The sequence below is a fragment of the Dipodomys ordii genome, unplaced genomic scaffold (genome assembly GCF_000151885.1).
Source record: "Dipodomys ordii isolate 6190 unplaced genomic scaffold, Dord_2.0 Scaffold31, whole genome shotgun sequence".
NCBI lineage: Eukaryota > Metazoa > Chordata > Mammalia > Rodentia > Heteromyidae > Dipodomys > Dipodomys ordii.
Window position 1 is genome coordinate 3,101,648 of NW_012267247.1, and position 22,330 is coordinate 3,123,977.

The following is a 22,330-nucleotide window of genomic DNA, read 5'->3' on the forward strand; positions in this document are numbered from 1 at the left end:
TGAGGCCCTGGGTTTGATTCCTCAGCACCACATAAGCAAAAAGAAAAAAGCTGGAAGTGGCACTGTGGCTCAAGTGGTAGAACACTAGCTTTGAGCTGAAGAGCTGAGGGACAGTGCCCAAGCCCAGAGTTCCGGCCCCACAACCGGACCCAAAAAAAGAAGAAAAGAAAAGAAAAAATTAGCAAAAAGCAGTATTTTTGTATCTTTACACTGAAACTTGTGTTCATCATTTCCTACAGTTTATTTCCATTTGAGAAACTTTCTTCTGCCTAAAGAACATCATTTAATAATCTTACAGTACAGGTCTACTTATAAATTCCCTCAGCTTTTAGAAAGGCCTGTTTCACCTTCATATTTTGCACGATATTTCTGCTAGAAATAGAATTCTAACTTGGCAATTTAGGGTGTTTTTTTACCTTTGGAAAAAAATTTCCTTAAAAATGTCTGTCATTTCCTAGTTTCCACTGTTGTATTGAAAAAAATCAGCCATCAATCAGTTTATTATTGGCTCCTTTGAAAGTAATACTTTTTTATTTTCTTTCTGACTCTTTTTAGGAGTTTCTCTTTGTCTCCAGTTTTCAACAGCTCAGTAAGATATGCCCAAGTATAGCTTCCTTTTGTATCTATCCTGTTTAGAGTTCCCTAAACTGCCAGAATTAAGGGTCAGTATCTTTAATCAGTTTCAGAAAATACCATTATCTCTTCAAGTATTTGATCTACATTAATCTCTCTTTTTTTTGGGGGGGGTCCGGTAGTGGGGCCAGAACTCTGGGCGTGGGCGCTGTCCCTCAGCTCTTCAGCTCAAGGCTAGTGCTCTACCACTTGAGCCACAGCGCCACCTCCGGCTTTTTTCTTTTTTTGCTTATGTGGTGCTGAGGAATCGAACCCAGGGCCTCAGGCATGCAAGGCAAGCACTCTACCACTGAGCCACCTTCCCAGCCCACACATTAATCTCTCTACTTCTATGCCTCTTGTTGTTAGACATTTCACAATTGTGTTGCGTCCCTTAGGTTCTGTTTCACTTTTTCCAACTTTTTTCTTCCTATAAGCTATTCCTTTGCCTACAAGTTCTCTAATCTTGCCTTTTACTGTATAGTGTATTGAGCTATCCAGTGAATTAATTGCAGATGTTATAGACAGTTCATTTGGGGTGGAGGGAATCTTGCTTTGTTTTTAATGTGTAAGGCACTATAGTAAGCCCTAGGAATACAACAGTGAAAAAAAATAGACATAGTTCCTGATCACATAGAAACTTTGTAGACCCCTGATATCCATGAGTTGATGGTTCCAAGAAAACTTCATTGAGGAAAAAAACCACACATGCTCAGTATGCACAGAATTCAGTTCTTTTTTCTTTTTTTTTTTTTTTTTTTGCTGGTCATGGGGCCTGAACTCTGGGCCTGGGCCTGGTCACTGTCCCTTAGCTCTTCAGCTTAAGGCTAGCTCTCTACCACTGGAGCCACAGCACCACTTCCGGCTTTTTCTGCTTATGTGGTACTGAGGAATCGAACCCAGGGCCTCATGCATGTGAGGCAAGTGCTCTACCACTGAGCCACCTTCCCAGCCCCAGAATTCAGTTCTTACTGCAGATGCTTGACTCATTTTTTTTCCCCAGAACACTACCCAACTTCCACTAATTCTCAGTTATCATCTAAATTAAGCACATTAATTTACCTTGCATTTTGAGTGCCATTTGCTTCTGGAGAAGCATTATTTTCACAATACTAAGAACAACTGATGTATATCCCTTATCAATTGATTCAGAATCATTGATTCTCTGAATCAATGGGAGAAGGAGGAACAACTTTTACCACCTGAGCCACAGCCCCACCTCCAGCTTTTTTTCCCCTCTCTTTATGTGGTACTGAGGAATTGAACCCAGATCTTTATGAAGACTAGGCAAGCACTCTACCACTAAGCTACATTCCCAGCCCCCATAATTTCTAAAAACAAAAACAAAACAAAAAACTAATGTACCTCCAACCAGTGGTTGTTCTTCTTTTCTTTCCCACAAAGTTCAGAACTTACAAGATCTATTTAAGAAAAAATGATATTCAATCTAGGTAAAGGTGGCTCACATCTATAAACCTAGCCCCTAAAGAGGCTGATATCTAAGGTTCTCAGTTCAAAATCAGCCCAGGCAGAAGAAAATCTGAGAGACTCATCTCTCTAATGAACCACCAGAAAGCCAGAACTGGAGGCAATACGTGCACAGGTACACAAACACAAAGGAGGGGAAGAGAGGGCAACAGAGGGGAGGGGAAGGAGATAAGGAAGGAAACATTGCTAGTACACTTAAAACAATCAAAATTTCAAAATAACTAGATGCTTTAAAGTTAAAATGCTGACATATTTATTAAAGGCTTTTAAAATATAGTAAGACCAGCCAAGCACCAGTGGTTCATACCTGTAATCATCAATACTCAGGAGGCTGAGATCTGAAGATCACAGTTCAAAGCCAGTCTGGGCAGGCAAGTCCGTCAGATTCTTATCTCCAATTAATACCAAAGAAGCCAAAAGTAGAGCTGTGGCTCCAATGGTAGAGTGCTACCCTGAGCGAAAGAAAACTCAGGGACAGCAAGCATCCAGGCCTTGAGTTAAGGCCCCAGGATACTATATCTTCATAGATAGATAGACAGATATTATATATAAGATATATATATTTATATATAAGATATATATATATGTATAAAAAAGATAAGGTACAGCTCTAGGCCCTGAATTCCTGAGAGAGGAAGGGAAGAAGGAGAGAGAAGGGGAGGGGGGAGAGAGAGAATCCACTGTACATACTACCAGAACTCTCACAAATGTTTTAGTAGAGCCAAGAAAACTAAACTTTGAACAAGAACCTTAAAAGTGCTCTATCTGTAGATAGATAGACAGACAGACAGACAGAGAGACAGACAGACAGATAGATAGATAGAATGAAAGAGCTTGAGTGTGGTAGTACACAACTGTTAACTACTCAGGACTGAGGCTCCAAGCTGGCACAGGAAAAAAGAAATTGATGAAAACCTCATCTTAAAAAAAAAGCCGAGTGTGTGGTGCATTTCTGTTATCCCAGTTACAGTGGAATGTGTAAATAGGAAGATCAAGGTCCAGGCCACCCAGGCAAAAACTGAGACCCATTCTCTCCCTACCCCCTCCCTACACATATACCACCTTAAAAATACCAGAGCAGGCCAGGCACCTGTGGCTCACGCCTGTAATCCTAGCTACTCAGGAGGCTGAGATCTGAGGATCATGGTTCAAAGTCAGCCAGGCCAGCAAAGTCCATGAGACTCTTACCTCCAATAAACCACTAGAAAACCGAAAGTGGTGCTGTGGCTCAAGCGGTGGAGCGCTCACCTTGAGCTGAAGAGTGCAGGGACAGTGCCCAAGCCCAGAGTTCAAGCCCCACGACTGACCAAAAAAAAAAAAAAAGAGCAGCCAGGCACTATGGACTCATAGCTATAATCCTACCTACTCAGGAGGCTGAGATCTAAATCAACTGATCAAAGCCAGCCCAGGCAAAGGAAGTCCAAGAAACTCTTTTCTCCAATTAACTACCACAAAAAGCTGAAAGGAGAGCTGTGGTTCAAATGGTAGAATGCTAGCCATAAATACAAAATTCAGGGACATTGCCCAGGTGCTGAGTTCAAGACCCCATACCTACACACAAACACACACAAACACACACACACACACACACACACACACACACCACAAAATATCCAGAGCAAAAGAAACTGGTAGCATGGCTCAAGCAGTAGAGCACCTGCCTAAGAAGCATGAAGCCCTATGTTCAAATCTCAGAACAGTGAAAAAAAAAACATTAAGTAAGTGTCTAGGAGTATAAATCAGTGATAGAACTTTTGCCTAGCATACAAGAGACCCTAAGTATAATCCCTAACACTAAGAACGAAAAAAGAAGCAGAAAGGAAAGGGAAGAAAGGAAGAGAAGGACAAGAACCTCTAGAGTACACAGTATAAAGCTAATAGATGATCAAAGAAAAAAAAAAACTTTAGGGCTGGGAAGGTGGCTCAGTGGTAGAGTGCTTGCCTTGCATGCTTGAGGCCCTGGGTTTGATTCCTCAGCACCACATAATCAAAAAGAAAAAAGCCAGAAGTGGAGCTGTGGCTCAAGTGGTAGAGCGCTAGCCTTGAGCTGAAGAGCTGAGGGACGGCGCCCAGGCCCAGAGTTCAGGCCCATGACTGGACCAAAAAAAACAAAACAAAAAACTTTATATTCTAATGGAACAAGATGGTCTTCAAATATGAAAGAACACTGCTAAAAGTCACCAGAACACTTAGATAAAGCATAATACAGATAAAGGCACTAATTCAGATAAAATGTGTGGTAACATCAGGTACTTTATCTCAGGAGGCTAAGATCTGAGGATCATGGTGCAAAAGCTAGCTCTAGCAGCAAAGTAGTGAGACTCTGATCTCTAACTAGCCATCAAAAAAAAAAAAAAGAGCAGCCGGGTGCCAGTGGCTCACACCTATAATTCTAGCTACTCAGGAGGCTGAGATCTGAGGATATCGGTTCAAAGCCAGCCCACACAGAAAAGGTCCTCTGAGACACCTATCTACAATTAACCACTCAAAAACCAGAAATGGAGATATGGCTCAAAGTGGTAGAGCACTAACCTTGAGCAAAAGAGCTCAAGAACAATGCCCAGGCACTGAGTTCAAGACCCAGTACTGACAAAAAAAATAAATGGAGCTGTGGCTCAAGTGGTTAAGCACCAACCTTGAGCAAAAAAAAAAAAAAAAAGAAAGAACAGAGTCCAGGCCCTGAGTTCAAAACCCAGTACTGATGCCAAAAAGGAAAAAAAAAGAAAGAAAGAAAAAGAAAAAGAAATCATTTAAGAGGCTGGGAAGGTGGCTCAGTGGTAGAGTGCTTGCCTCGCATGCATGAGGCCCTGGGTTTGATTCCTCAGCACCACATAAGCAGAAAAAGTTGGAAGTGGTGCTGTGGCTCAAGTGGTAGAGTGCTAGCCTTGAGCTGAAGAGCTGAGGGACAGCGCCCAGGCTCAGAGTTCAGATCCCACGACCAACAGGAAAAAAAAAAAAATCATTTAAGTCTATAGAAGGAAAAATTTAAATATATGGAAATGCTGTCAGCACACTCAGAGAAGTTATGAAGAACACATTGCAGACTAGCAACAAGAAAGTCCTGCTCCAATTTTCAAAATACAGGGGTGATTTCAGTGATTGATTTATGTCAACATCTGGATAATTTTTCTTTTTTTTTTTTTTGTCAGTCATGGGGCTTGAACTCTGGGCCTGGGCTCTGTCCCTCAGCTCTTCAGCTCAAGGCGAGCACTCTATCACTTGAGCCACAACGCCACTTCTGGTTTTGTGGTGGTAAATTGGAGGTAAGACTCTCATGGACTTTCCTAACCAGGCTGGCTTTGAAGCATGATCCTCAGATCTCAGTCTCCTGAGTAGCTAGGATTACAGGTGTAAGCCACCAGCGCCTGGCCCTGTATAAAAAATATTAATTAGAAGATCACTCGTTGGGGGCTGGGAAGGTGGCTCAGTGGTAGAGCACTTGCCTTGCATGCTGGAGGCCCTGGGTTTGATTCCTCAGCACCACATAAGAAAAAAGCCGGAAGTGGTGCTGTGGCTCAAGTGGTACAGTGCTAGCCTTGAGCTGAAGAGCTGAGGGACAGCGCCCAGGCCCAGAGTTCAGGCCCCACGACTAGACCCAAAAAGAAAAAAAAAAAAGAAGATCACTAGTTGAAGGTGGGCTTGGATTATACAGACAAACCCTATCTCTAGAAAAATAAAATTAGCATGTTTGTGTATACGTTAAATCTTACTTTTAGAATTTAAATGTAAAAGTATAAAGGGGATTATAAACCTATGTTTCTGTTACCTGGCTTCTGCCTGGTCTTATTTCATCTGTATTCTTATCCATTGCCTGCTTGCTATATCTCCTCTCCATTATGTTGAGGTAATCCCATGTATCATTTCAGCATCATTTAGTCTTAATTCATGCTGACTTTAAGAGCTGTATGACATAAAAACAAAAGTCAATTAGGAATCACAAGACTTGATTTTCTACTGAGTGGGTTATAATGTGGAAAAGTGATAAACTTTTCAAGCCCTAAATTCCTACTATGTTGAACAGTATGCAGGTAGTAGACCTACCTGTCCCTTTTTTCCCCACAGGACTCAGAATAGAAGATATGAGGTGATATGTATGAAGGTATTTTTATAAACTCCAAATTCAAAAGCAAAACTGCTTTACACAGGTAAGATTTTATTATAAGTAGTAAATGTTGTTATCCTGTATAATAGTCTTAGAATTATCCAGACGTTGACAAGCCGGGTGCTCGTAGCTCACACCTGTAATCCTAGCTACTAAGGAGGTTGAGATCTGTGGATCGAGGTTCAAAGCCAGCGCCTGGGTGGGAAAGTACCTGAGACTCTAATCTCCAATAAACCTCTAGAAAGCCCGGAGTGGCGCTGTGGCTCAAGTGGCAGAGCTGAGAGCTGAGGGACAGCGCCCAGGCCCAGAGTTCAAAGCCCCACAACTGATTTAAAAAAAAATTATCAGGATGTTGACATAAATCAATCTACAGCACTGAAATCACCCCTATGTCTGGAAAACTGGAGCAGGATTTTCCTGTTGCTAGTCTGCAATGTGTTCTTCCTAACTTCTCTGAGTTTACTGACAGCATTTCCATATATTTAAATCTTTCCTTCTATAGACTTAAATGAATTTTTTTCTTTTTCTTTTTCTTTTTGGTACTGGGTCTAGAACTCAGGGCCAGGCCTCTGTCCTTTCAGTTTTTTTTTTTTTTGCTCAAGGCTGGTGCTCAACCACTTGAGCCACAGCTCCATTTATTTTATTTTTTTGTCTGTACTACTGGGTCTTGAACTCAGCATTGAGCTGAAGAGTTGAGGGACAGAGCCCAGGCCCAGAGTTCAGCCCCACGACTGACCACAAAAAAAAAAAAGTATATAGGGTTTACTGTATAGGTAAATAGATGAATATCAAAAACCGTGTTGGGGGGCTGGGAAGGTGGCTCAGTGGTAGAGCGCTTTCCTTGCATGCCTGAGGCCCTGGGTTCGATTCCTCAGCACCACATAAGCAAAAAAAGCGGGAAGTGGCGCTGTGGCTCAAGTGGTAGAACGCTAGCCTTGAGCTGAATTGCTAAGGAACAGCACCCAGGCTCAGAGTTCAGGCCCCACAACCGACACATACACACACAAAAAAAACGGAAGGAAGGAAGGAAGGAAGGAAGGAAGGAAGGGAAGGAGGGAGGGAGGGAGGAAAGAAGGGAAGCGGGCTGGGAAGGTGGCTCAGTGGTAGGGCGCCTGCCTTGCATGCCAAAGGCCCTGCATTCAATTCGCCAGCACCACATAAGCAAAAAGAAAAAAAGTCGGAAGTGGTGCTGTGGCTTAAGTGGTAGAGTGCTAGCCTTGAGCTGAAGAGCTGAGGGACAGCGCCTAGGCCCAGAGTTCAGGCCCCACGACCGGACCCAAAAAAAAAAAAAAAAAAAAAAAACCGTGTTGGGCTGAACACCGGTAGTTCAGGCCTATAATCCTAGCAACTCAGGAGGCTGAGATCTGAGGATCACAGTTCAAATAGGAAAGTCCATGCAACTCTCTAATTAACCAACAGAAATTCAGAAATAGACTTGTGCCTAAAATGGTACAGCACAGCTCATGATAGTTACCCAAGCCCTAAGTTCAAGCCCCAGGACTGACACTAGAAAACAATAATAATAATAATAAGCTGGGAATGTGGCTTTGTGGTAGAGTGCTTGCCTAGCATGCATGAAGGTTCAGGTTCATTCCTCAGTACGACATAAACAGAAAAGGCTGGAAGTGACACTATGGCTCAAGTGATAGAGTGCTAACCTTGAGCAAAAGCAGCTCAGGGAGTTGGGCGCCAGTGGCTCAGGACCTGAGTTCAAGCCCAAGGACTGGCCAAAAAAAAAAAAAAAAAAGCAGTGTTAACCTCAACATATCACTTTTTTATTTTTGTTTTTGGTAATATCCCCAATCCTTTTGCTCAGCTTAACTTTGAGCTAGAATCTCACTTTTTACCAAAGGCAGGTCTGGAGCAAAATCCCATTTACATTTTCCACCATAGCTGGGATGACCACTGTGTACACCAAGCCCAGATTTTTCCACTGAGGTGGGTCTCAGAAACTTTTTTTTTTGGTTGGTCATGGGACTTGAACTCTGAGCCTGGGCTCTGTCCCTCAGCTCTTCAGCTCAAGGCAAGCACTCTACCACTTGAGTCACGGCGCCACTTCTGGTTTTGTGGTGGTAAATTGGAGGTAAGACTCTCATGGACTTTCCTAACCAGGCTGGCTTTGAAGTGTGACCCTCAGCTCTAAGCTCCTGAGTAGCTAGGATTACAGGCATTAGCCTCCAGCATCTGGCAGTCTTAGAAACTTTTTTATCTGGGCTAGCCTAGAAGCTCCACCTCCTAAGTAACTGAACCATCAATACCCAGCTTTAAGGTTTTTTTCTTTTCTTCTTCCTTTTCAGGTGCTAGAAATCAAACTCAAGCCCTTGTATGTGCTAGCAAGCACTCCATCACTGAGCTATATTCACAACCATTGGCTTTTTGATATAAGATCTTGCTATTAGCTCAGACTGGCCTTGAATTCTCTATGTACCTTTGTCCCCAAGAAAATGAGAATATTCTAAAAGATGGTAAATGAAGCAAGCCAATGCTTTTACAAATGCAAGTCAATCTCCTGCAAATAAATAGCTTAAGATGCACATATTCTACCCTAGTAATGATTTTAACCCTTTTAACAGTTTAGTTGACCATAAACCTTCCCTTCTACTTCTATTAGAACATTCTAACATTCTCTTCCTAATACCTCCCTGTCTATTATCTTATACACACACACACACACACACACACACACACAATCCCAATGAAAAAACAGTCCCAAGCTTAACAATTACATTTGCACCACAAGTCTTTTAAAGATATATTATAATGGAACAATATAGCTTGTATAGAACTCTGGAACATCAAATTTGAAAGTTAAAACCAAAATGCCCCTGACACTCTGCAGTGATCTAAAGAACAGAAATGCAAAAATACGACATTATAACTTATTCCAATATCATTGAATTTTCATTTAAGTTCTCTAGCATGCATGAAGCCCTGGGTTCGATAAAGCATACTTTGTCAAAAACCTTTAAGAATGGAGTCTCTAATAAACCACCAGAAAACCAGGCTGACAAAAAAAAATAAAAAAGATTTAAAAATCTCTAATTCCTTACTGGCCAAAAAGCCAAGGAGTTAGGCAGCTAGGAAGCTCTCAGAATCAAAGATACTTACCTCCAATTAACCAGCAAAAAGCCTGAACTGGAGGTGTGACTAAAGTAACAGAATGCCAGCTGGAGACTGAAACATGAAACTAGAGATAGAGTTCAAGGTCCAACACACACACACACACACACACACACACACACACACACACACACACACACACAAGGGAAATGAGGGAGGAATGACGTAAGTAGTAGTTGCCTAGCAAACTCAATGCCCTGAGTTCAAACCCTAGGACTACCAAGAAAGTAACAGGTATAAAACAATAGAATTTTAAAATAAAATGCAACTGGTCAAATGCTGTCACAATTCATATAATAATTTTTTTAACCTGGGACTTGAACTCAGAGCCTGGACACTGTCCCTGAGCTTTTAATGTTCAAGTCTAACACTCTACCACTTGAGCCATGGAGCCACTTCTTGCTTTTTCTGTTTATGTGGTACTATAGAATCGAACCTGAAGCTTCATACATGCTAGGCAAGCACTCTACCACTAAGCCATATTCCCAGCCCAACCTTAAGGTATTTTACTGTACTTTCTAAACTTGAAGTGCCGTATTATTTTTAAGCCATAAACTAATAAAGCAGGAAAACAGGTCAACTATGGAGAGGGACTGGGAATATGGCCTAGTGGTAGAGTGCTTGCCTAGCATGAATGTTAAGCTCTGGATTCGATTCCTCAGTACCAAATAAACAGAAAAAGCCAGAAGCCCCACTGTGTCTCATAGAATGTTAGCCTTGGGCAAAGAAGCTCAGGGACAGTAAGTACCTATGCCCTGAATTCAAGCCCCAGGACTGGCAGGTGCCGGTGGCTCACACCTATAATCCTAGCTACTCAGGAGGCTGAGATCTGAAGATCGAGGTTCAAAGCCAGCCTGGGCAGGAAAGTCCAGGAGACTCTTATCTCCAATAAACCACTGAGAAAACTGGAAGTGCCTCTGTGGCTCAAGCGGTTGAGCCTTGAGCTCAAGAGCCCAGAGACAGAGCCTAAGCCCAGAGTCCAAGCCCCACAACAGACAAAAAAAATAAAATAAGGCAAATAGGAAGGAAGGGGCTGGGAAGGTGGCTCAGTGGTAGAGTGCTTGCCTTGCATGCATGAGGCCCTGGGTTCAATTCCTCAGCCCCACATAAGCAGAAAAAGCGGGAAGTGGCGCTGTGGCTCAAGTGGTAGAACGCTAGCCTTGAGCTGAATTGCTAAGGAACAGCACCCAGGCTCAGAGTTCAGGCCCCACAACCGACACATACACACACAAAAAAAACGGAAGGAAGGAAGGAAGGAAGGAAGGAAGGAAGGGAAGGAGGGAGGGAGGGAGGAAAGAAGGGAAGCGGGCTGGGAAGGTGGCTCAGTGGTAGGGCGCCTGCCTTGCATGCCAAAGGCCCTGCATTCAATTCGCCAGCACCACATAAGCAAAAAGAAAAAAAGTCGGAAGTGGTGCTGTGGCTTAAGTGGTAGAGCGCTAGCCTTGAGCTGAAGAGCTGAGGGACAGTGCCCAGGCCCAGAGTTCAGGCCCCACGACCTGACCAAAAAAAAAAGAAAGAAAGAAAGAAGGGAGGGCAGGGAAAGTTAAAAATAGGTATACTATATTAACTAAGGTACATACAAGGGACTATTTAGAGATTAATTGCTCTCTTTTATTTAGTAAAAACACAATAATAATTTGAAAAGAAAATGTATAATTCTTTTATCTGAATAACCTTAGGCTTTTCAAACTGCTTACATTCTCCAACTGGGTAGCAAAATTTTCCTCATATATAGATATATATGACAAAACTAAGATCACAAAAGGATAGTTAATCCAATCTGAATCCTGATTCAAAGAATATTTTTTTTCTGGCAATTTTTTTTTTAATTGTGAAAATACTGTATAGAAGGGTTACAATTACATGGGCAATCAAAGAACATTTTTGCTCTATGAAAACAAATACAAATGTATCTAAGTTTCTCCTTTAAGCCCTACTTATTTTTCACCCATTCATAACATATACCTATATACAATACCTAGACTACCACAAACATTGATTTAAAATTGTAACTTTTTATATATAAAACAAAGTGAGGCTAGGTCCTGGTAGCACATGTCTGTAATCCTAGCTACTCAGGAGGCTGAGATCTGAGGATCACAGTTCAAAGCCAGCCCGGGCATGAATATCAATTAACTACCAGAAAACTGGAAGTGGCGTTCTGGCTTAAGTAGTAGAGCACTAGCTTTGAGCTGAAGAGCTCAGGGACAGCACCTAAACACAGAGTTCAAGCCCCACAACCAACAAAAAAAAAAAAAAAAAGTGAGTCTAGGGGCTGGGAAGGTGGCTCAGTGGTAGAGCGCTTGCCTTGCATGCCTGAGGCCCTGGGTTCGATGCCTCGCACCACATAAAAAAAAAAAACGGAAGTGGTACTGTGGCTTAAGTGGTAGAGACTAGCCTTGAGCTGAAGAGCTGAGGGACAGTGCCCAGGCCCAGAGTTCAGGCCCCCCAACCGGACCCAAAAAAAAAAAAAAAGTGAGTCTACCCTTCAACCAGTAATCATATAAAAACCATTCCCTCAGTTATATACTGTACATGCTCACAACTTGGTCTAGCACTGAGGTTACTATGAGAATTCAAACAGGGATGTCTTATTTTTTAGCAAGTTAATATCCCATTTGGTTAAGAAGAAGAAAAAAAAAAAACTAAGCTGTTTTCAACCAACTCTCTTAAGGGGAGCAACCTCTCATGTGGTGTAGCTCTGTAAAATTCCAGGTGACAAGGACAAGAAGTAGTATTCAGTTTAAAAAGACTTCATAGAGGGCTGGGAATGTGGCTTAGTGGTAGAGTGCTTGCCAAGCATGCATGAAGCCCTGGTTCGATTCCTCAGTACCACATAAACAGAAAAAGCCAAAAGTGGTACTGTGGCTACTCTAGTGGTAGAGTGCAAGCCTTGAGCAAAAGGAAGCTGAACAACAGCGCCCAGGCCCTGAGTTCAAACCCCAGGACAGGGAAAAAAAATTCATGGAAAAAAAATTAACTAGCTAGACATTTGAGGTTGGACAGAGCCTGGCATGGGTGGCTCACACCTGTAATCCTAGCTACTCAAGAATCTGAGATCCAAGGATTTGTTCAAAGCCAGCGAGGGCAGCAACATCCATGAGACTCTTATCTCCAAAAAAACACCAGAAAAACCTGAAGCAGTGCTGTGGCTCAAGTGGTAGTATGCTAGCCTTGAGCTGAAGAGCTGAGGACAGCGCCCAGAGTTCAAGCCCCACAACCAACAACAAAAAAAAAAAATTAGAAAAGTAAGAATTAGGGGCTGGGAAGATGGCTCAGTGGTAGAGCGCTTGCCTTGCAAGCTGGAGGCCCTGGGTTCGATTCCTCAGCACCACATAAGCAGAAAAAGCCGGAAGTGGTGCTGTGGCTTCAGTGGTAGGGCGTTAGCCTTGAGCTGAAGAACTGAAGGACAGTGCCCAGGCCCAGAGTTCAGGACCCACAACCGACAAAAAAAAAAAAAAGAATTAAAGCATTCAGACAGGTTCCCACATAAACAAAGATGGAAAAACAGAAATAAACACAATAAATACAGAAGAGACAATGCCAACCTGCCTAGAAAATAGGTGCTTCCAAGGTATAATGGCAAAGAGTTTGGTAAATTAAGTGAGTTCAGCTCCCAATAGACTGTCAGGTCAGAGTGATGCTGTTAACATATTAAAGTCATTGATATTTCAACTTGAAAGAGCTTTAAAGACTTTCAAGTCAATTATTTTTCAACTGATGAGAAAATCTAAGACCTGCAAGAGAGTTAATGGCTGGCCTAAGAACAGAGACCATGAACATCAAGACAAAACTCAAACCCCTGTTTGGAAACCCTAGTTCAGTGATAAGCAAACATGGCATGACAAAGAAAACACAGCTATTCAAGGACTGGTAATATCAATATATAAGGATCAGTATTGTGTTTTAGAACTGGCAGAAACTGGTTTCTAGGGATAGGTGAATGTCACAGTGACATTATAATTGAGCAAAGACCACTGTGTTTTAACAGGAGGAGTCATTTTCAAGAAAGAAGCCAGAAAAGAGAATGTAAAAACTAAGCCAGCCTGGGCAGGAAAGTCCATGAGACTCTTATCTCCCAATTAACCACCAGAAAACCAGATGTGTTACTGTGGCTCAAGTGGTAGAGCACTGGCCTTGAACTGAAGAGCTGAGGGACAGCACCTAGGCCCAGAGTTCAAGCCCCATGACTGGCCAAAAAAAAAAATGGGTTGCCGGTCACCGGTGGCTCATACCTATAAATCCTAGCTATTCAGGAGGCTGAGATCTGAGGATCATGGTTCAAAGCCAGTCCAGGCAGGAAAGTCCATGAGACTCTTATCTCCAATTAACCACCAGAAAACCAGAAGTGGCACTGTGACTCCAGTGGCAGAGCCCTAGCCTTGAGCTGTAGAACTCAGGGACAGCAGCAGGCCCAGAGTTCAAGCCCCGAGACCAACCAAAAAAAAAGAACAAGTAAATGTTTGATTTCTACCAGAAAGGAAATCTAAGTAAGTTTGAAGGTAAAAAGGAAGAAGCCCACACAAAGACTAGATCCTAGATAAGGTAGGAGAAGTGGGGGAGTATGGAAAACTATTGAGGACCAGGTGAAAGATTACTTTTAAAAGATCAATTCCAAGTTGGGCACTGGTGGTTCACACTTGTAATCCTAGCTACTCAGGAGGCTGAGATCTGAGGATCGAGGTTCAAAGGCAGCCCGGGCAGGAAAGCCTGTGAGATTCTTATCTCCAATAAACCACCAGAAAACCCGGAAGTGGCATGTGGCTTAATTGGTAGAGCTCTATAGCCTTGACCTGAAGAGCTGAGGGGACAGCACCCAAGCACAGAGTTCAAGCACCAAGACTGATTTAAAAAAAAAAAAAAAGATCAATTCCAAGCTGAGCACTACTAGTTCACTCCTGTAATCCTAGCTACTCAGAAGGCTAAGTTTTGAGGACGGTGGTTCAAAACCAGCCCAGGCAGGAAAGTTCATGAGACTTGTCTCCAATTAACCACCAAAAAAAGCCTGAAGTGGAGGTGTAACTCAAGTGGTAGAGCACTAGCTTTGAGCACAAAAGCTCAGAGACAGCGCCCAGGCCCTTAGTTTGAGGCCCAATACCAGAAAACAGGCACATGTGTGCACATGCGCATGCAAAAATACACACACATGTAAAAAATTAATTCCAGGATAAAGAATAAGCATTATTTTTCATCCATAATAATATATCCCTCAGGCTGGGAATGTGGCTTAGTGGTAGAGAGCTTGCCTAGCATGCATGAAGCCCTGGGTTCCATTCCTCAGCACCACATAAGCAGAAAAGCCAGAAGTAGCACTGTGGCTCAAGTGGCAGAGTGCTAGCCTTGAGCAAAAGAAACTCAAGGACAGTGCCCAGGCCCTGAGTTCAAGCTCCAGGACTGGCAAAAATATAATAATAATAATAATAAATCCCTCACTTAGAATACTAATCATTTTCATTTTATTAAACTGGAGACCACATACAAAGAGGGTAGTTTTTTGGGGTTTTTTTTTGGGGGGGTTGATATTTTGGGAGGGGAGTCTTGGGGCTTGAACTCTGGGCCTGGGGGTTGTCCCTTAGCTCTTCAGCTCAAGGCTAGGACTATACCACTTGAGCACAGCACCACTTCCAGTTTTCTGGTGATTTATTGAAGATAAGAGTCTCTCAGACTTCCCTGCCTGGACTGGCTTGGAACAATCCTCAGATCTCAGCCTCCTGAGCAGCTAACATTACAGGCATGAGCCAGGGAGGAGGGCAGATTTTTAAAATCCAAAATAGTTTCAAACTTTTACAAATCTATCCAGCCAATTAGCATGTGGTTTGTAACATCACAGACATTTGCCAATCATTTTTATACTGTGAACTTTACAACACGTATTCAAAGGACATTCTACTTAATTAATTTATTCTATTATTTAAAAATCTCAACAAAAATGTTTTGTCAAGCCAGGCATCAGTGGCTCACACCTGTAATCCTTTTTTTTTTTAATTGTGAAAATACTGTACAGAGGGGTTACAATTACATTGACAAGATAACCAGTACATTTCTTATCAAGCATTGTTGCCTCCTCCTTTGTTTCCCCTTCCCATCCCTTCCCAGAACACCTGAAATCCTAACTACTCAAAAGGCTGAGATCTGAGGATTGTGGTTCGAAGCCAGCCCAGGCAGGCTTCCGGGAGACTCTAATCTCCAATTAACTACTCAGAAAAAGCTGGAAGCAGCACTGTGGCTCAAGAAGTAGAACACTAGCCTTGAGCAAAACAAGCTCAAAGACAGAGTCCAAGCCCAGAGTTCCAGCCCAGTACCAGCACCAAAAAAATGTTTTGGCTTTTACCCCACAACTAAGCCCCCACAAAAAAATAATTTTAATTAAAAAAAAATATATATATATATAGGTTCACTTAACTAAATATGGAAAACAGTGCTTTAAATAAATTTTTGTGTATGTGTGTACCAGTCCTGGGGTTCAAACTAAGGGCCTGGGCTCAAGGCTAATTCTCTACCACTTGAACCACATCTCCAATTCTGGCTTTTTGGTGGCTAATTAGCAATAAGAATCTCTCAGACTTTCCTTCCAGGGCTAGCTTTGAACTGTGATCCTCACATTTCAGTGTGAGTAGCTAGGACTATAGGCATGAGAGCCTAGCAAAATAAACATTTTTACTCATCATTTCAGGGCAACTTTTTTCTTTTTTTCAGACAACCTTAAATATCTTATTTTTCCCTTACTCTTTTTCAGAAATAAAGCTCTAAAGGAAAAATGAGGCACACGGAACTATGTAAGGCATGGCATGCAAGAAGATTCTACTGACCCACAACTTAAAGCTAGCTACACACCTAAAAGTTGGCCAGTTTCAGTTCAGAAACTTACAATTCAGCACCACAAAAGCAAGCAAAATAAAAACAGAAAAAGTAACTGATGCACTTGTCTTTCTAGCTGTTGTTCACTGTCACAACTGCCAGTCCCTAACAGAAGAGGTGATTACCTCTCAACAGTTAACTAAAATAGCTAGGCCATCAATATTAGACCTAAATGCATCATCAGGAGATGACAAGAATTTTATCTCAACAATAGGAAACAAGGATTTAAGCTTAAAATGTAAAAGTAAACAAAATAAATAATTTTCTTAAAGTCAAGATGGAAGCTGGAGGCTTGGCTCAGCTGTAGATACCAACCTAGTAAACTCAAGGCCCTGGTAGTTTCAAAACCTAGTACTACTAAAAAAAAAAAAAAATCAATAAATAAAAAGTCAAGGTGGAGAAAGGTAGGGGAGGGAAGGGATAGTGGGAGAAAAACAAAGGAGGGGAGGGGTAACAATGCCCGACAAGAAATGTACTCATTACCTTACTGATATAACTGTAACCTCTCTGTACAGTACTACTAAAATATATATAAATAGTCAAGGTGGAAATATTACCATCTCTTTTAACTGGTCAAGTACATCAGCTGCAAAACCCATTACAGTTCAATATGCCTGTAATCAGCAGTAGCTAATAATTCACTTCTGCTTCAATTGCAAATATAAGAAGTATAACCCAAGAGCCGGGCATCGGTGGCTCACACCTGTAACCCTAACTACTCAGGAGGCTGAGATCTGAGGATCATGGTTCAAAGCCAGCCTGGGCAAGAAAGTCTGTGAGACTCTATATCTCCAATTAACCACCAGAAAAGTAGAAGTAGTGCTGTAGCTCAAGTGGTAGAGCGCTCGCCTTGAGCTGAAGAGCTGAGGGACAGCACCCAGGCCCAGAGTTCAAGCCCCACGACTGACCAAAAAAAAAAAGTATAACCCAAACATTAGTTGGGTTATAAACACTGCCATTTCCCTAGGTACTGAAATGGTCTTAGCTGAAATAAAGGAGATGCTTATCTACCCTTGGACTCTGTGAAACAAGTAACAGACAACATGAAAAGTTTAAAGCATTTAAAAATCATAAAATAGAGCTGAGGATGTGGCTTAGTGGTAGAGTGCTTGCCTAACATGCATGAAGCCCTACGTTTGAGTTCTCAGTACCACATAAACACAAAAAGTCGCAAGTGGCGCTGTGGCTCGTACGTAGTAAGAGTGCTTGCCTTGAGCAAAAGCAGCTCAGGGACAGTGCCTAGGCCCTGAGTCCAAGCCCCAGGACTGGCAATCAAAAATTTTTGTTAAAAAATTAAAAATCAGGGGCTGGGAAGGTGACTCAGTGGTATAGCGCTTGCCTTGCATGCCTGAGGCCCTGGGTTCAATTCCTCAGCACCACATAAGCAAAAAGAAAAACGCTGGAAGTGGCGCTGTGGCTCAAGTGGTAGAGCGCTAGCCTTGAGCTGAAAAGCTAAGGGACAGCACCCAAGCCCAGAGTTCAGGCCCCACAACTGGACCCAAAAATAAATAAATAAATATCATTAAATAGTCTGGTGCTGATGGCTCATGCCTATAATCCTAGCTACTCAGGAGGCTGAGATCCGAGGATCAAAGTTCACAGCCAACCCCAAGCAGGAAAGTCCGTGAAACTCTGATCTCCAATAAATTACTCAGAAAATACTGGAAGTGGTGCTGTGGCTCAAGTACAGTGCTAGACTTAGCACAAAAAAAAAGCTCAGGGACAGTGCCCAGTCCCTGAGTGCAAGCCCCAAGACCAGAAAAAAAAAAAAAAGTCATTAAATAATGAAGATTCTTATACAAATCTCTCTCAGTATATGTAGTTTTCTTATCCCTAATTTAAAAAAAAAAAATGGCAACCTAGCCAGGTGCAAGTAGCTCACACCTATAACCTTAATTACTCAGGAGGCCAAGATCCAACTCAGGCAGGAAAGTCTGTGAAACTCTTATCTCCAATTAACCACCAAAAAAGCCAGAAGTGAGCAAAAAAAGCTCAGGACCAGCACCCAGGCTCTGAGTTCAAGCCCTAAGACTGGCACCAAAAAAAAAAAAAAAAAAAAGCCAGGCATTGGTAGCTCACGCCTGTAATCCTGGCTATTCAGGAGGCTGACATCTGAGGATCTAGGTTCAAAGCCAGCCCAGGCAGGAAAGTCCCTGAGACTCTTATCTCCAATAAACCACTAGAGAACCGAAAGTGGCGCTGTGGCTCAAGCGATAGAGCGCTCGCCTTGAGCTGGAGAGTGCAGGGACAGTGCCCAAGCCCAGAGTTCAAGCCCCAAGACCGACGGGAAAAAAAAAAAATCTCCTAACCACAGAATGTATTATTCAAACAAAGTCTATGGGATACTTAGAAATACCATTCCCCTGACTTCCCAGCACTCAATACTTTTCATACTGAGGCTCTTGTTATTAGGTCTATTCTGTCACTTAACCTCTTTGTGTCTCAGTTTATTAAAAAGAGACATCTCAGCCAGGCGCTGAGATACCAAAAAAGGCAGAAGTGGAGCTATGGTTCAAGTGGCTAGCCTTGAACAAAAGCAGCTCAGAGATAGCTTCCCCAGACCCTGAGTTCAAGCCCCAGGACAGGATAAATACTAATATGAGACATCTCCAACCTGAAGATGTATTGTTTTTGTTAATAAATTAATACATGATATTTCTAATATCTCATATTAAACTTTGAAGAGCCTATATTTTAGATCTCTAAAGTCAATGAACTTTATGAGAAAAAAAAGGGAGGAATAATTTGTCTATGTATCTTTCTCTCAATTATAACACAAGAAATACAAAAAAAATGGCATTTTCAAAACTTACACCTTTAACTTTTAGCAGATGGTAGGGGGTGAGTTTGATAGAATACATATGTCAAACAAAAACGCCTAAGGTCTAGCTGGCTGCTGGTGACTCACGCCTGTAATCCTAGCTACTCCAGAGGCTAAGATCTGAGGATGGCAGCTTGAACTCATACCAAACAGGAAAGGCCATCAGATTCTTATCTCCACTTAATCACCAAAAAGACAAAAGCAGAGCTATGGTTCAAGTGGTAGAATACCAGCATGGGGTGAAAAACTAAGGGACAGAGCCCAGGTCCTCAGTCCAAGCTTCAGTACCAGCACATATTGAAGTGTCCGAGTATATCCTTCTATCCCTGGCTCTATAATCAAAATCATCCCTCATTTGAAATTTAGAGAACTATCTTTTTCTTTTATGACAAATAAGCCTAGAGATCAACAGCTAAAAAGAAAAACTTTAATTTCAATTTTTTTTTTTTTTGGTTGGTAGCACCCTCAGCTCTTTAGCTCAAGGCTAGCACTCTACCACTTGAGCCACAGTGCCACTTCCGGCTTTTTCTGCTTAGGTGGTGCTGAGGAATGGAACCCAGGGCCTCATGCATGCAAGGCAAGCACTCTATCACTGAGCCACCTTCCCAGCCCTCAATTTTTTTTTTAAATTTTTAAAAACTGGGAACACCAGCCAGCTGCCAGTGGCTCATGCCTGTAATCTACTCAGGAGGATGAGCTCTGAGGATCACAGTTCAAAGCCAGCCCAGGCAGGAAAGTCCATGAGACTTTCTCCAATTAACCACCAGAAAACCAGTAATGTCACTGTGGCTCAAGTGGTGGAAAGCTCGCCTTGAACTGAAGAGTTTAGAGACCAGGCCAGAGTGCAAGCCCTACAACTGACAAAAATAAAAATAAAAATAAATCCTGGGAACATCTTAATCTTTCTAAATCTTTCATTTAGATTATGCTGTGCAGTTCGGTTTTGGAGTTCTCTAGTGTGCCTTTTAAAATCTTTTAACCATTATGTAGAGAAATATTTTATCAAGTTTTAAATCTAATGTTCTATCAATAGCACAGTCTATTTTATACAGTAATATTTTAATTCATCAGATGGATTAGCAGTAGTTGATTCAGATGCCTTTTGGTCTAGAAGCAAAAAGGTGAATGAACTACCTCCCTTAAATCTCTGACAGTTTTGTAATACTATGTAGCTTCTTTTCGACCCTTTGCCTATTCCCAAATTATCTTCCAGGCAGGTCAAAATGACTAAGAGTCCTGTAAGGAATAGGGACCAAATAAAAGAAACTCTTCCCATCTTTCAGCTCCCATAATCAGTTTTAAGCTATACCCAGTAAACAAAAAAGAGACTGACTTAATCCTAAACAATTCATCACAGAAAGCCCGTGAAAGAACTGCAAAAAAAGAGGGGAGGAGTGAAGGAAAGAGGGTGGGAGGGAAGGAAGGAGAGGGGGAGAGGGAGATAGAGAACGAAAGAAAGAAAGAAATCCCTTTAAACCAGCCCCAACTATCTACAGCAGAGCAGCAAAGTTAAACTAATTCTCACTGACAAAAAAGCTACATGCGCATTCAAAGCATTCATCTCCATCAGCCCCGGGATTCAGTGTGTGAAACACAGGGGATAAAAGATCAAGTCCCTAAGCCATGAAACTTTTTCCTCCATCACAAATATTTGCAATGAAAGTCCTCTGGTCAGAAGAAGAGAGAGTCAAACACAACAAACCACTAGCCAAACTGTCAGTTCCAAGACCACATCCCAGCTGTCTGCTCCCTCAACTTTCCTTACATCCTTTGCCCTGAGATTCTCACTCAAGAAAGCAATATTCACATCCTCAGACCTGGTAAGAAAGGAAGAAGGAGGTTGCAAATTACCAGGGAGGGAAAAAGAAAAAAAAAATAGGAGGAGGGGGATGTCTCAGAACCCTATTTCCTCAGCAAACAGCAATGAAAATTAAGGGTCTCAAGGGACTCCCGGTGTGGAGCAATAGAGATGTACACTGTGCACTTGGAGCTCTTGGAGCAGACTGGAGACCTTGGAGCAGAAAGTCGGAAAACCCTGCTTTCTTCTCTTCCCCCTTCAAGAGGGAAGCTAAAGACACTGGGAGGGGGAGGGGCGGGGGCGTTAACATTCTACTCCTGGGGGGTACACGAGACGGGCCTTAGGGTTTCCCTCCGAGTTACTCACCCCCAGCTAGGAGGATAGAAGAGAAGAAATGTAAGGAGCCCCTAAAGATTGCCCACCTCCGTTCATAAAAAAGGAGGGGGGGAAGAGAAAGATAGAATGATTAAATCCAGATGGAGCACCCCGGAGAGCGCCCCCAGGTCCTTCAACTACTCTCCCCGCCGCTCGTCCCCCCCATTAGCGAGCGGAAGAGCTGGGATAAAAGGGATGGAGGGTGGCGAGGACAGGTCAGGGGAGAGGCCCCACCCCCCCACCCCACCTCACCCCACCCCACCCCCCGATTTCGGAGGGAAGCGCGGAGCCCCAGCTCGCCGCCGTCCCCTCCGGCCCCGCACCTCCCCCCTGCTCGGCCGCCCCTGACGGATCCTCCCCTCCTGGCCTCCCCGAGCCTCCGGAGCCCCGGGGCCGCCTCGAGGGAGGCCGCTCCCCCCCCCTCCTCCCCTCACCCACCGCGCCCCACCCCCACCCCACCCCGCTCCCACCCGGCCCGCCGCCGGCCCGTTACCTGCTCGTCGAAGCGGCTGACCACGGCCTGGACCCATTCCACCGGCCTGTGCGCGGCCATGTCCTCCCCGCGGCCGGGGGGGAACGGCGGAGGGACCGGTCGGCCGGCGCCCAGGGCCGGGAAGCAAGCAGGGAGCGGGGGCTGAGCTGAGGGAAGAGGCGAGGCGAGGGTCTGAGGAGGGCAAGGCTCCCGACGTTCCCACGGGGGTGGGGATGGGGGCTCTGCGCCGAGCCGGGAGGGGGAGAGGGGAAGGGGGCGTTGGCGAGAAGACAGGGGGGAAGGGGATAGGGGAAAGGGGACCTGGGGAGGGGAGGGGGCCTCTTGGTCGCTCTCCCCACTAGCGCCGTCTCCCCTCAGCCATCACAGTCCGAGACGCCGCCATGACACCCCACCGGAAGTGGGATCCTTTCCACAGCCCGGGGAGAGGGAGAGCGAGCGAGCTCGAGATTGAGAGCGCGGCTGGGAAAGGGGAGGGGGGAAGCGGGAGGGAAGGGGCCTTCCGCGCATGCGCCCGCGCCGACTGGTTTCATTAATGAAAAAGCGAGTCCTCCTGGAGGTGACGTCACCCAGCTCCTCCAGGCCCCGAGGCGCGCGTGCCTTCACGCCGCGGGGCTCTCCTACCCGAGCGCTGGGCTGGGGCTCCTCCAGTCCGAGCTGACCCCT

The 22,330-nt window shown here is 43.7% G+C and overlaps 1 protein-coding gene across 2 annotated transcripts in view; it reads right to left on the reverse strand.

Annotated features, from left to right (window-relative positions):
• The window catches only part of Nf1 (neurofibromin 1), a 254,153-nt gene extending 232,038 nt beyond the window's left edge, over window positions 1–22,115 (reverse strand). For both annotated transcript variants that reach the window (XM_013016448.1, XM_013016447.1), the window contains exon 1: window positions 21,668–22,115. In XM_013016448.1, coding sequence (XP_012871902.1) covers window positions 21,668–21,727 — 60 coding nt within the window. In that variant the 5' untranslated portion in view covers window positions 21,728–22,115. The remainder of the gene's footprint in view (window positions 1–21,667) is intronic.
• Window positions 22,116–22,330: the final 215 nt, after the last annotated feature.